The 14,769-nt window shown below is 36.6% G+C and overlaps 1 protein-coding gene across 1 annotated transcript in view; it reads left to right on the forward strand.

The window, feature by feature from the left end:
- Positions 1 to 10,196, forward strand: part of lcp2.L (lymphocyte cytosolic protein 2 L homeolog) — a gene marked incomplete at its 5' end in the record, with an annotated part of 64,435 nt that extends 54,239 nt beyond the window's left edge. Inside the window, 8 exon segments of the mRNA NM_001092298.1 lie at positions 368 to 398; positions 1,630 to 1,642; positions 2,809 to 2,917; positions 3,577 to 3,617; positions 4,994 to 5,085; positions 5,323 to 5,400; positions 7,756 to 7,911; positions 9,139 to 10,196. Of these exon segments, the coding sequence (NP_001085767.1) occupies positions 368 to 398; positions 1,630 to 1,642; positions 2,809 to 2,917; positions 3,577 to 3,617; positions 4,994 to 5,085; positions 5,323 to 5,400; positions 7,756 to 7,911; positions 9,139 to 9,267 (649 nt within the window). The 3' untranslated portion in view covers positions 9,268 to 10,196.
- Positions 10,197 to 14,769: the final 4,573 nt, after the last annotated feature.

Genomic DNA, 14,769 nt, shown 5'->3' on the forward strand with positions numbered 1-14,769 from the left:
CATATGTGAAGCCTGAATGCAACATGCAAATTGCAAAAGAGGCTACAAAATGTAATTTTTTTGCACTTTGCACATTGTGCCAAACGAGCGGATCTATCCATGTATGGCCACCTTTAGACAGTGCAGGATCCAAGTCAGATGGAGCCCCTAAAAAGTGCCTCCTAAAGCTGCTCTCTGCATTGTGCATAACAATGTAAAAATGGTGTAAAATCCAGGGTCATGTATTAAGCATGATAAATAGACGGGACAACAAAAAAGCAATGTAAAGTTAGAGAAAACTTAAAATCGGGGGATGTAAATGTGAGGTTTCACTGTACCTGAAAACAAAGGTTTTCAGTCTAATTTTCCTTTGAATCATTCATTTTAGACCCAGTTTACCCATGGAAAAAAGATTCAATGTAAGTAAAAGGTTTATATGCACAAACATAATATATCCATAGAACCATGGTTGTTGAGGTAGAAAAAAAAACTTCTTCAAATGCAACACTTAGGGGCAGATTTATCAAGGGTCGAAGTGAATTCGAGGGAATTTTCGAAGTAAAAAAATTCGAAATTCAAAGTAATTTTCTTGGATACTTCGACCATTGAATAGGATACTACGACTTTGAATTTACTTCGACTTCAATTCGAAGTAAAAATCGTTTGAATATTCAACCATTCGATAATCGAAGAACTGCCTCTTTAAAAAAATTTTGACTTCAAAACTTTGCCAAATTAAACCTGCCAAAGTGCTATGTTAGCCTTTGGGGACCTTCTACAACAGTCCTTAGACATTGAATAAAAATCCTTCGATCATACATTAAAATCATTCTAATCGTTCAACTTTTATTCAACTGCAGGATTGCCAAATTTGCTGAAAAAACTTTTTCTCATTCGATGGTCGAATTTCAAAGTTTTTTGTACTTCGAAATTCAACCCTTGATAAATCTTAGCCCTTAGGGGCTGATTTATAAAGAATCATGAAAGGGGATCAGGTATATACTATAAGGGGGTTATTTATCAAAGGTTTATATACCTTTTTTTTAATAACTGTTTTTTATACCTCGAATTAACTCACAACTGGAATAGTATCTTATTTAAGAAAAAAGCTTGAATGGAAAAAAACTTGATTTTTCAAGTTCGAGTTGCGAAACCCATAAACTCGAATTGATGGAGTTTTCAGTGAAAAAAAACTTGAATTGCTCAAATCATTCGAATTTACCCTAAAACATAATGAAGGCTATTAATATCTTCAAGCGGTTCAAGGGACTCCTACATGACTTAGACAGGTTTTGGATGGTGTAGTTTAGGATTTGAGCTATTTCTCAAAACTTGAAAACAAATATGCATTTTTTTAACATCAATATACCCAATCCCTTTACTTAAATACTCATCAATTAGCCCCTTTGATCCCAGAGATTCTGTTTGGTTTCCAGCAGATCAAGTGGAAAGCAACAAAACCCATACAAACCTTCTTTAATTTCTGTTTGCCTTTCTCTATAATATCAGTATAAATTGAAATCATTGATAGTGATAGACTTGAGTTCTTTTTCAAACCCAGTAACTTTTTTAGTGTCTTGCCTCTTAATTGTAATATAAATTGTTTTTGTGTATTGACAACTCTAACAATATGTTTTTTGTTATTTTTAGCCTGAAGAAGATGGTAAGTTAAGAAGTCTTTGTATGTATGTACAAAGTGATTAAATAACTGTCTAATCCAGGCCATCCATTTGAATTTTTGGACCAAAATGTTTCTGTGACTATTTTTCATTAAAGGACCAGTAACATCAAATTTTTTTTAAAAAAAATTTGTTTGTATACAATGAAAAAAAAACCACAAAGACAAATGAAAGTTTGAAATCGCTAAGTCTTTATTAAGAAATAACTTACCGAAACTACACTTACACTCCTCTTCAGAAAAGGTGATCTGGCGATCCATCATGTGGCATTTGATTTCTCCTCCCTGCCTTCCATATAGGAGATAGCCAGGGAGAAGAAATCGAGAAGTGCGCGATGGATTGTCGCCCTGACGCCTTTTTAGAAGAGGAGCGCAAGCGGAGTTTCGGTAAGTTATTTCTTAATAAGACAAAGTTTAATTTGTCTTTGTGTTTTTTTTACTTCGTATACTAATGATTTTTTTTTTAAAAACAATTTGATGTTACTGGTCCTTTAGTCCAAATAACAGTCTGCATGGAAGGGTTTAGGCTTCCCTACCCACTGAAAATGCTACACAACAAAGGCTATGTGTTTTATGAGCCTAACATTGTTATGTCAATTGTTATGAAAAAGGCTGCTATGAGTCAGTTCCTGCCTGGTTTTCAAAGCACCCAAATGTAACAAACATATAGGGGCAGATTTATCAAGGGTCGAATTTCAAAGTTAAAAATACTTCAAAATTCGACCATCGAATTGAAATCAAAGTTTTTTTAAAGAGACAGAACTTCGATTATCGAATGGTCTAATATTCGAACAATTTTACTCCGAATCGAATTCGAAGTCGAAGTCGTAGTAGCCTATTCGATGTCGAAGTATCCAAAAAATTACTTCGAATTTCACATTTTTTTACTTCGAAAATTCCCTCGAATTCACTTCGACCCTTGATAAATCTGCCCATACAATATAAATACACACTAAAACCTAAACTAAAAATGTATTATCTACATTTGTTTTCATACATTTTTTAGACATAAAAATTGATGTAGCAAAAAATATATGCACACAGCAAGTGCATAATAGATCCCTTTAAACACAATAATTAGTAGTGATATGTGCTGTGAAAAATAAAAGTTGAACATATTCCCTAACTTTATGTTCTCTTTATGCAAACAGCATCCTTGCGGCAATTTCCTTCACCGGGAGGCCCTGGCTTCTCTTCAAATACATTTCCTCCAAGGCCCTCTGCAAAGAATTCATTTCCTGGATTACCAGTTACAGACGGGTATGTAACAGTAATGTTTTTTGTAATTTTGTTTAATTAGTAATAACAATCATTAATGGCCCCAGAAATTGTACAAATTGCGCACATCAACAGTAAACAGCTGAAATGCTATAAACATTGCAAATATTTTCATATGACAGTTAATTGTTTTATTATTATTATAATACACAAAGGCCATGAATATCCTGTAAATAATATCCTTGTAAAGGGTGCTTAGTGATGTTATTTCTGACACATGACTCACTGAACCCTGTGTATGATTATAATATTATTTATTTAATTATTTCATAATGTACCCCATGTTAGAGTATATTAGAAGCCCCGTCAGAGTTCATTATGTTTCATGTAATACAATAGACAAAGTATGACTTAGTTGTAGTAAACAGAGTTGATAGAAAATATACTCCGACAAAGCTGGGGATTATTTATATATAGGCCACAAAAAAAAAATGGATGTCAAGTGAAATTTATTATTTTAATGTTTTACATTCCAGGACTTTTATTCAAAGGTTTTTTTTTATTGTTTTAACATTTTCATAAACAACAACAAATTGGACATCAGTTAAGTTCTTGCATAAAAAAAATATAATTCCAGGACTTTTAATTGCTTACAGTTTTCAGTCTCTTTCTCTCTTTTTTTTTTTTATACATATTAACAGTCCAGGTCTACCAGGACCAGCACCTCCCCCTCATAAACCAGGTAAATAAAATTTTACAATTTCAAAACAAAATTTAAATTTGCATCAATCTATGGATTCCTCTAATGATGACTGTTAATTAACTTACATGCAGTGGCATAACTAGTGTGTGCTAGGGCCCCCTGCAAAAAAATCTTCAGAGGGGCCGGGCGCACTCCGATTCCCATCCTCCCACCCCACTTCCCATCCCGCCTCCGCCCCACCAATGCCCCACCTCCGCCCGCCCACATCCTACCCCAACTCCACAAATGTCCTGCACCGACCCCATCCACTTCTGCCTGACTCACTACCCCTTCCCTGCCAGTAAGAGAGAGCGGCTGGGGAAGAGGGTTTTTTATTAGCTATAGAGGAAACAGACCCCACAGTCTGAGCCCCCTGTTCCCCGGTTCCCCCCTGCGACTGTGGGGTCTGCTTCCTCTAAAGTTATGCCACTGCTCAGATGTACAGTCTGGATCAAAAACTATTTAATTACAACATGGAGTACCCAACATAATTGCATTCATATATTCTTAAAAATGAAATGGTCCTTTTATCCAAATAGCCACAAATATAGAAACACGGGGAGGCCCATTTACTAAGGGTCGAATATCGAGGGTTAATTAACCCTCGATATTCGACCATCGAAGTATAATCCTTCGACTTCGAATATCAAAGTCGAAGGATTTACCGCAAATACTTTATTCGAACGATCAAAGGAAAAATCGTTCGATCGAACGATTAAATCCATCAATCGAACGATTTTCCTTGGATCAAAAAAAGCTTAGAAAGCTTATGGGGAAGGTCCCCATAGGCTAACATTGGTACTCGCTAGGTTTAAAGTGCCGAAGTGTTGAATAGTCGAACAATTTTTAGTTCGATTCAAAGTCGTAGTCGAAGGTCGAAGTAGCTTATTCGATGGTTGAAGTACCCAAATTCGAAGTTTTTTCAGTTCGAATCCTTCACTTGAGCTTACTAAATGTGCCCCACAATGTAGTATAATAGCAGCACACTCCATAGTAAATTTAAGATTACAGGATTAATGCTTTTTATACATCACCAATACAGTGTAAAAGCAACAAAAATAAAATAACACGCAGTTCAGGATCTATGAAACTATATAACTCTCCATTTGTTGCATGGTGTCATCTTGATATTTAACTTGCAATACAAAGCTTGTAAAGATATGTATTTAACACTGTTTGCATACTCAGCTATATAGATAGCTAAATATTATATTGTCATAATATAATATATGTCATAAATTTAAAGTACCGGTACTCTGGCCAGGGCTACAATTAATGTTTTTAATATTTAGATGGTAGGATATGCACCATTTTATTTTAAACCTAATGAGCCTAATGAGACCATTTCATGAACTATGTCCCTTGGTGTCTTTCAGGTAATATGAACCGGTCTTTCTCAGAAGGAACATGCAATGGCAGGCCACCAGCACCTATTCCTACCAACTATAATCAGACAACAGAAAAAGAGGTAATATGTGAACGTTTGTAGTAGATGAAGTGTGATGATATATGCAAATTTATTACACGTTATGCATATTAGAAGATCTAGCTTAACTTGCAGGACCTTGTGGGTGAAAATCTAATTGTTATATTAAAAAAAGTACCTCTGCACTTTGTATTGATTTTGCTCCATTTCAAATAATTATAGCATTTAAATGACTGCACTACTGTGCGGAACACTTACCAATATCATTTCATATACTAGAGCCTGTCACAAGACCAATGGTATACTGGTAACATTTCAAGATCCGAAGCTGAAACAGCCCTTAGATCCATCAATCAGGTAAGAAAAAGAAAAGGAAGCAGCAAATAATCGCTTTTGCCATTTCATGATAAAATAATGCAAGACTGAATTGCTTTTATTTTCTAACCTGCATAAAAAAACCAAAGAGTTTGTATGTGCTTTCATGTCAGTTTGTCAATTATTGGTGTTTAAAGGAACAGTAACACCAAAAAAATGAAAGTCTTTTAAAGTAAGGAAAATATAATGTACTGTCATGCTGCACTGGTTTGCTTCAGAAACTCTACAATAGTATATATTAACAAGCTGTTGTGAAGCCATAGGGGCAATCAAATCTGAAAAAGTTGAAAAAGCACCTGATACGCATAAGCTCTGTAGTATACAGTACAATGGAATTCTTCAGAATCTACTGTGTGTCCTGTGCTTGAATGGCTGCCCCATGGCTACTCAACAGCTTATATAAAACATAGTTGCCATTTTTACTAGTGCAAGGCAACACAACATAATATTGTCATTGTTTTTTGGTGTTGCTGCTCCTTTAACATGAAAAAACTTTTTGTATTTAGTCATATTTAGTTTGTGCATAGCAGGCTTGACTATTTAGGGATTTATTTATCAAGCTCTGAATTTATCTCAGTATTTCTAAGATAAAAATCCGAGCAACTCCAAATTCCCGAATGGACCTTATTTATCATTAAAAAAGTCAGAAAACAAAAATCCGAACAATTCGGACCTTTGCCTGAAAAGTCTGAATTTTTTGGACTTTTCAACAAAAACTATGAATTTTTCAGATTTTTCAGAGTTTTTGGTCTGAAATTCCCGAAATCATCGGCTATCGGGACAGCAGCGCAGACACTGGGACCTTCCCTATTGACTTACATAGGACCCCGAGAGCTTTGAGATGCCGGACTTTCGATTCGGATTTTTCGATTTTTCGGACTTAAATAAATCCCGAAAAATTCAGATTTTTTTTATTTTGGTCCGAAAAATCCAAATTTTTTGGATATTCAGAGAGAATGAAACTTTTATCACTTTTATGTTTGGAGCATTATGGCCAAAAGAGTTTGGTCAAGGTGACTGTTATATCTGCATCATTCAGTGTGTGTTTAATGCAAAGATTATACATTCCTCCTGCAGTGGAGATCCAATTTTTTTTCATTTGTACAGTTCTTATTCCTTCCTTTGCTGTCTCCCTCATGCCATTTCTCTTACTTCCTGTCCCTGCCATCTACCCATTTAGGGGCACATTTACTAAGGGTCGAATATCGAGGGTTAATTAACCCTCGATATTCGGCCATCGAAGTAAAATCCTTCGACTTCGAATATTGAAGTCAAAGGATTTACCGCAAAAACTTCAATCGAATGATCGAAGGAAAAATCTTTCGATCGAACGATTAAATCCTTCGATTCGACCGATTAGAAGGATTTTAATCCATCGATCAAACGATTTTCCTTCGATCAAAAAAAGCATAGAAAGCTTATGGGGAAGGTCCCCATAGGCTAACATTGATGCTCGGTAGGTTTAAAGTTGGTAGTCGATGTTTTTTTTAAAGAGACAATACTTCGACTATTGAATAGTCGAAATCCGAAGTTTTTTTTACTTCGAATCCTTCACTCGAGCTTAATAAATGTGCCCCTTAATATTAATTACCCATTTACTATTGTAAACAGTTTCTTTTTTTTCCTAATATTGTTAACAGTTGCAAGTAGCGCTCTGTGATTTTTTTGTTGTAAAATAAGAGAAGCATGCTTATTATTCATTATGTATTTTATGGCATTTGGTAATAATGGGCAAAGGGGAAATCTTCATCCTGATGAAGAATTATCATTTAATCCTTTGGGGATTAGTGACAAAGGGGAAATCTTAATCACGAAGAAGAATTAACGTTTAATCCTTTGGGGGTAAGGGGTAAAGGGGAAATCTTCATTCTGAAGAAGAATTAACTTTTAATTATTTGGGGGTAAGGGGCAAAGGGGAAATCTTCCTCCTGAAGAAGAATTGACTTTTAATAATTATTTGGGGTAAGGGGCAAAGGGGAAATCTTCATTCTGAAGAAGAATTAACTTTTAATTATTTGGGGGTAAGGGGCAAAGGGGAAATCTTCCTCCTGAAGAAGAATTGACTTTTAATAATTCTTTGGGGTAAGGGGCAAAGGGGAAATATTCATCCTGAAGAAGAATTAACTCTTAATTCTTTGGGGGTATGGGGCAAAGGGGAAATCTTCGTCCTGAAGAATGAACTTTTAATTGTTTGGAAGTAATGGGGCAAAGGGGAAATCTTTATCTTGAAGAAGAACTCATTTTTAATGTACATATAGTAATGTGTGACCATTGAAGCTAATTTATTGGGTCTGTATTGGCAAACTGAAAAAGAAATCACTTTAATACCTGTTGCAGGATGGAACATTTTTGGTGAGAAACAGCTCCAAGTCAACAGCGTCACATCCATATGTTCTAATGGTGCTATACAGAAACAAAGTTTATAACATTCAGATTCGACAGGACCAGACAAATAATGTATACATGCTGGGGAGCGGACTCAGAGGACAAGAGGTACCATATTTATTTATGTTTTGTGAGTGGGATAAATAGGATAATCTATTGTAATCCAGGTATGGGATCCATTATCCGGAAAACTGTTCTCCAGAAAGCCCAGAACTATGAGAAGCCATCTTTCATAGACCCCATTATAATTAAAGTTTTTAAATACTATTTCCTTTTTCTGTGTAATAATAAAACAGTAGCTTGTACTTGATCCCAACTAAAATATAATCAATCCTTGTTGGAGACAAAAAAAAAATCTTGTTTAATATTTAGTAGACAAAGTATGGTGATCCAAATTTCCGAAAGACATAACCTGGAAAACCCCAAGTCCCGAGCATTTTTTGTTAACAGGTCCCATACCAGTATCAGATTTGCATAATATAGTTCCCTGTAGCATTTTTTTTTTTCGTTACCAAAATCCCTGATTTCTTCTCAAATATAAACAAGATATGCCCAGGTTACGCTAAACAGCTTTTCACCTTCTCCACTCAATGTTGATTTCAGATTTTGAGATTTTGCTGCCACAATATATATATATATATATATATAAATATATAAATATATATATATATATATATATATATATATATATATATATATATATATGTAGCTCATAGAAGGACCCACACTCCAAATTCTTGTGTCTCAAAGTTTTATTGATCCATCACTTTGTGCATCCTCGTTGGGGCCTTTATCAAGGATATATATATATATATATATATATATATATATATATATATATATATATATATATATATATATATAACAAAGGTGTTCTTAAAAAAACTCTTTACAACTACAGGTATTCAACCTACTATCCAGAATGCTCAGGACCTGAGGATTTCTGCATAAGGGGTCCTTCCATCATTTGTATCTCCATACCTTTTAAAAAATAATTACTATTATAGTAGTAGTAGTAGTAGTAGTAGTAGTAGTATTATATTATTATTACTAAGTATTTTTATTATTCTTATTATTACTATTATTTTATTTATTATTAAGTAATTATTATTATTATTATTATTATATTATTACTAAGTACTATTATATTTTTACAAAGAAAAAAAGGAAATAATAAATTCAAGTTTGAATTATTTAATTAAAACAGAGTGTAAATTTCCAGGAAATACGTCATGAAAGTTCATCTTTAATTCTTTTTTGATTTCGTGAAAACCTAAGCTTAAAAAATTCTACTTTCACATCTATATAAATCTGATTAATCCCTGTTTCTTGCAGACCTTTGCTTCGGTTATGGAAATTATTGACTACTTTCATAAAACACCACTTCTCCTTATTGATGGAAAGGACCAAAGTTCGAGGCAACACTGTGTGCTTACAGTTTCAGCTGGTTGCTGCCTAACTTAACAACAAAATTGAAGTCATAATTTTGATAATTTGTGAATACTGGTCCTTCTCAAGCTTTCCAAATCATTTCAAGGATAACACATAAAACTTCCTTTTTTTTTTACTATGTTTAACTTGTTTTTTCTTTTTTTTTGTACTCATCCATTTTTTTTCCATTGTTTTAACATGAAGATTTGAGAAGGCTGGAGGCAGGTTTCACATCACATTGTTTTAATCCATTACAATATGGTGGTAAAACAAATTTGCTCCAACAGACTTGGCAACATGCAAAGTGAATATACAATAAAATCTAACTTGTGTTGTGAAATGTATCAACAGTTCTAATAAATGAATAAATAAAAGGATACCACAACCTGCTCCCATGGACTGTGTGTAATATAAGTTATGACTAAGTAACAAAAAAGTGCCTGCTATAAGGGATTTGGCACAGAATGACGTTCCTTAAGAGGAGACAGGAAAAAAAAACCTTGTGGAAACCTATATTTTAGTCTTTTTATTATACAGAGTAACTGGTATTTTTGCTAGCCTGTTGATGACATTAGAGCTCTTTTTTAATAAAAAATGTGTGTTTTATCTGTACATAAAATGAAATCAGTTAGATAACATGGGCTTGGGGCCACATAAAACAAACCTGAGAATGATTGCACTAAGTGTGAAAAGAGTTTTTATTAATAAACAGGTCGTTCTGAAGCCATTTACCACAACAGATAGCGATGAATGGGCATATGCAATACACTGAGTTCGCTCAAGCTGTTATTAAATGCCCAGCACTGAAAAAATAGTCAGATATTCTCATGAAAGCAATGCACCTGCATTCACCAATCAGTGTTGTACTAGAGCTTTGAACTTATTTTACTGTGTCATGTTACACAATTATATTTGTATGGACATACTTTTTTGTTTTCAATGAAATAAATCTATCATTAATACATGCTGAGAATGTACTTGACATTTTTTTTCCTGCTAGCAATGACATGAAAAGACTGCTTTACACATTGCATCTATATATGTCTTGCAGTGGACACAGTAATAAGGATATTAAAAATGGCTGCATTTGTTCTCTGTACAGTTTGCACATTTGAAAGCAATTCTTAGGGGCAGATTTACATAGGGTCGAATATCGAGGGTTAATTAACCCTCGATATTCGACTGCCGAATGTAAATCCTTCGACTTCGAATAACTTAGTCGAAGGATTTACTGCAAATAGTTTCGATTCGTTCAATTCGAAGGATTTTAATCCATCGATCGGACGATTTTTCTTCGATCAAAAAATTGCCAGAAAGCCTATAGGGACCTTCCCCATAGGCTAAAATTGCACCTCGGTAGGTTTTAGGTGGCGAAGTAGGGGGTCGAAGTTTTTTTTAAAGAGAAAGTACTTCGATTATCAAATGGTCGAATATTCGAACGATTTTTAGTTCGAATCGTTCGATTCAAAGTCGTAGTCGAAGGTCGAAGTAGCCAATTCGATGGTCGAAGTAGCCAAAAAAAAACATTCGAAATTCTAAGTTTTTTTTATTCTATTCCTTCACTCGAGCTAAGTAAATGGGCCCCTTAGTGGCCCAGTTCACATATAAAACACAGTTGTTTTTCTTGTTACTTCCAAACTTTTTTTCCGTTCAGTTGGTTTCACCAGAAATAATAACTTTTTTCAATTACTTTCTATTTTCTGTTTTTCTAATACTGAAGTTTAAAGTTTCATTTTTCACCTTTTTCTGTCTTTCTAAAGCAGCACTGGGGGGGGGGACTGACTATTTTAAATTGATACGTTTAGTTGTTGCATTTGATGAGCAGAATGCCTGAGTTTCATTAAAGGGCATGTAAAGGCAAAAAAATAAAATCCCATTTTTACTTTTTTTAATGATAAAGAAACCTATCTCCAACATACTTTAATTAAAAACTGTGTACCGTTTTTATATGAAACCTGACTGTATGCAGTGAAATTCTCATTTACTGCTGTGGATAGGAATTGTCAGACAGTCCCTAACTGCTCTGCAGGGAAACAATCATAAATATGAACAGCAGGGGGAGCACTCGCCTCACGTCTCAGCCGTGCAGAATTCAAGCAGCTTTATTTGTTTCCCTGTAGAGCAGTCGGCGACTGTGTAGAGATTTGTATTGTATTTTATTTTTGCCTTTATATCCCCTTTACTGTTTCCAACTCCAGCTGCAGGGACAAAGATCATGGCAGAGCCGGGCCAAGCCGGGCAAGCGCCCTAGGCAGCCTGCCCGGCTGCTGCGCCGGCTGGTTGAGCGCTTCTGCGCATACGCCAAAAGACACATCTGCGCATGCGCGAAAAGACGCTGCTGCGCATGCGCGGAAAACCGCTTCTGCGCATGCGTGAAAAACGCTTCTGCGCATGCACGAATTGACGCATGCATACGCGCACAGGTGGGAACAAGGGGGCGGTCGGCAGGGAAGGGACCGGACTAGGGGCAGGAGTAAGTACGTGCCTGGCGCCGCTCCACCTTTGCGCCCTAGGCACATGCCTACTCTGCCAACCCCTAGTTCTGGCCCTGGATCATGAAGCCAGATTTAAACAGATAAACATTGATTTTATTTGGAGGATTATTTTGTTGCAGCCACTGGTTCTGCAGAGTTGGAAAAAGTTTGTAATAAACAATACAAAAATTATAAAATCCACAAGAGATAACATGACAACACAGGACCCGGTGCAGTCTGTATATTCTGTTTTTAATCAGTCTCGCTGTATCGGCTCCGGCCAGCTATTATTTGACTTGTGCTGATTTGATTTATGATGATCCCTAAGCAGCCTAGACCACACTGAGCATGTGCACAGCCTTGGTCTTGGAAAGAGTTACAGGATGGTGACCCCCTGTGGCCAACTTTGAAAGCATAAATCATTTGTTTGATTAGACTTGTGGTACAGTAAGTTCATGTTTATGTTTAGTATCCAAAATACAGCATTTCTAGCCTTATTCTATTTTAGACTTTACTTCCCTTTTAAAGGCGGCTGTTATAATTGATACAAAAGTTTTAAATATATCACAGATGCTGCTGAGAAATATATCAACTAATGTAGCAAATTGTAACAGTTCAGAATCTGCACCTGAATTACTGAGCTGCCAGACTGAAACACCGGAGAAAGAAACATTATTAAAACTTTTAACTTAAATTTTAGAAAAAACGGTCATGGATAAAAGATGGCAAGCAATTGTCAGTTGTCAGTTAAAAGCAGTTTCATGGAATGAATTCTAACTGGGGGCTGGCGGGGCTGGCGGGGCTGGCGGGACACCGGTAAAAAAACTCAGTGGCCCCCTGCCGGCCCAGACCTAAACAGGCCCGGATTTGCGGCAAGGCCGCATAGGCCCGGGCCTAGGGCGGCAAAAAAATAGGGGCGGCATGCCGCCCAGCCGCATTATGGGGACGCGTGCGTCCCCATTCATTTACAGCAGCTGCGCCGGCGTTTTTTCGCCGGCGCGCTGGGAAGGGGAGGTGAGGTGGGCGCTAGGACCGCGCGGCCGCCTGGTCGGACCGCGCGGCCTAGGGGCGCGCCTCATTGAAATCTGGCGCTGGACCTAAACCCTGCTGAAGCTCCCCCAGCCCGCCACTGGCATGTGCTGGCGGCCACTGTATGGGGGTGTGGGGGCAGGGGCACCTAGGTGGGGTGCATGGGCCCCTGGGGTGGCAGCCCCAGTGGACCCTGCACCTACCAGTCCAACCCTGGTTCTTACTACAGCTAAATGTAAATATGTAATTGCAGAATGTAGCAGGTTTGGCTAAACATAATAATTACTTGCTAAAAAAAAAAAAGTAATACCAAAGTAATGCAAGACCATTACGGGCTCAGAAGTTTCAGTGCCTGAAAAGTGCAGAGTTCAGTGTTGGTGGGTGCAGAGCAGCCTTCTGTTTACCAGCTGCTATAAGTACAGGGCTCTGTTGGTTGAGGAAGGAAGACACAGCAATTACTCTGACTTACATATAGTGATTCATGAACACCTGACCCATCTTTACTGTAATACATCTCTCCAGCTTTATCATATGTTGCATTAGTTATAGAGCTAAAGACTTGTTCATGTACAAAATACTTTTCCTCGCCTGTCTTGGCTCTAGTCAATAGAAAGTGCCCCAACACAGCTTGCTTGAGATTGAGAAGGTTAAAAGAGCAGCAAATACTCAAGGCCAGATGACTTTAGAACCTGCTCTGACAATGACAAGTCTTTAAAGAAGAACTAAAGCTTAACTAAAGTAGGCTAGAAATATTGTACATTATGTTTTGGGCATCTATACCAGCCCAATGCAACCACAGCCCTTTAGCCATAAAGATCTGTGTTTCCAAAGATGCCATGGTAGCTTCCCATCTTCTTTTCTGCTGATTCACTGCACAATATACTGTACACATAGAATATAAATGTCCCAATATAAGGCTGATTAGTAATTAATACAGATAATTACTACATGGCAGCACATAAATCAGTGCAATTAGAATCAGAATTTAATAATCAGCCTTGTAGTATCAGCTCATATTACAGGACAACCTCATTTTCTGCTTAATAATTAGTGATGACCCCTAAGCTTAGTGATGACCCCCCCGTTACAAATTTGAAGTCCTGGATCATTGCTACTATTGACAAGCTGAAACTTTAGGCTGGTGCAATAAGTTCAGTATATAAAATATGGTAGTTTTAGCCATATTCATTTTTAGGGTTTAGTTCTCCTTTCTATAAAAATAGATGGTCCCCTTAATCTTTTAAGATCCATAATAGGCAAAGAATTGTAAACTCATGCCTAGTATTTGTCAATCCAAATCTGAAATCTGTAGAAAATACTTGCAAATAAACCGGTAACTTATTTACAAAGGACACACAAGCTTTGCCCTACTTAAAGAAACCAAAGACAGAATTAGCTTTATAAGACAAACACCTTACCTGTGCTTTTCCCAGATTCTCTGATTCATTCCCTGATTAAAAGGCACTTGACAGCGTTGACTGGCTTTCTCAATTTAAGTGTTTTTCTGAAATAGCTACTGCATTTTAGATGTGGTCCTCAGACAGATAAATCATTATATTGGCTGATACATTAGATAGCTTTAAAAAGGGTGGGTTGGATGGCTATTTAGCAAGTGAGGGAATACAAGGTAAGGGAAGATAGCTCATAGTTCAAGCTGATCCAGGGACAAGTCCGATTGCCATTTTGGAGTCAGGAAGAATTTTTTCACCCTCTGAGGCAATTTGGAGAGGATTCAAATGGTTTTTTTTTTGCCTTCCTCTGGATCAACTAGGAAGGTGAAAATAGAGTTAAAAAGTTGAACTTGATGGACATCTGTCTTTTTTCAACCTAAATTACTATGTTACTATATTCTCGTCCCTCAGCTAGAATCTCAATGAATGACTTACTGACATGGATTCTGAGAAATGCCCCTCTTGCCTGTTTTTATGGTAATCAGCTTGGAGCCTTTTCTTCCTAGATGTTTGATACTTTGCTGAATCGCTAAGATGAATCCGTTACAAGGTCTAGAATTGAGTGTGCTTACTGACTGACT

Source organism: Xenopus laevis, chromosome 3L, assembly GCF_017654675.1.
Source record: "Xenopus laevis strain J_2021 chromosome 3L, Xenopus_laevis_v10.1, whole genome shotgun sequence".
Taxonomy (NCBI): domain Eukaryota; kingdom Metazoa; phylum Chordata; class Amphibia; order Anura; family Pipidae; genus Xenopus; species Xenopus laevis.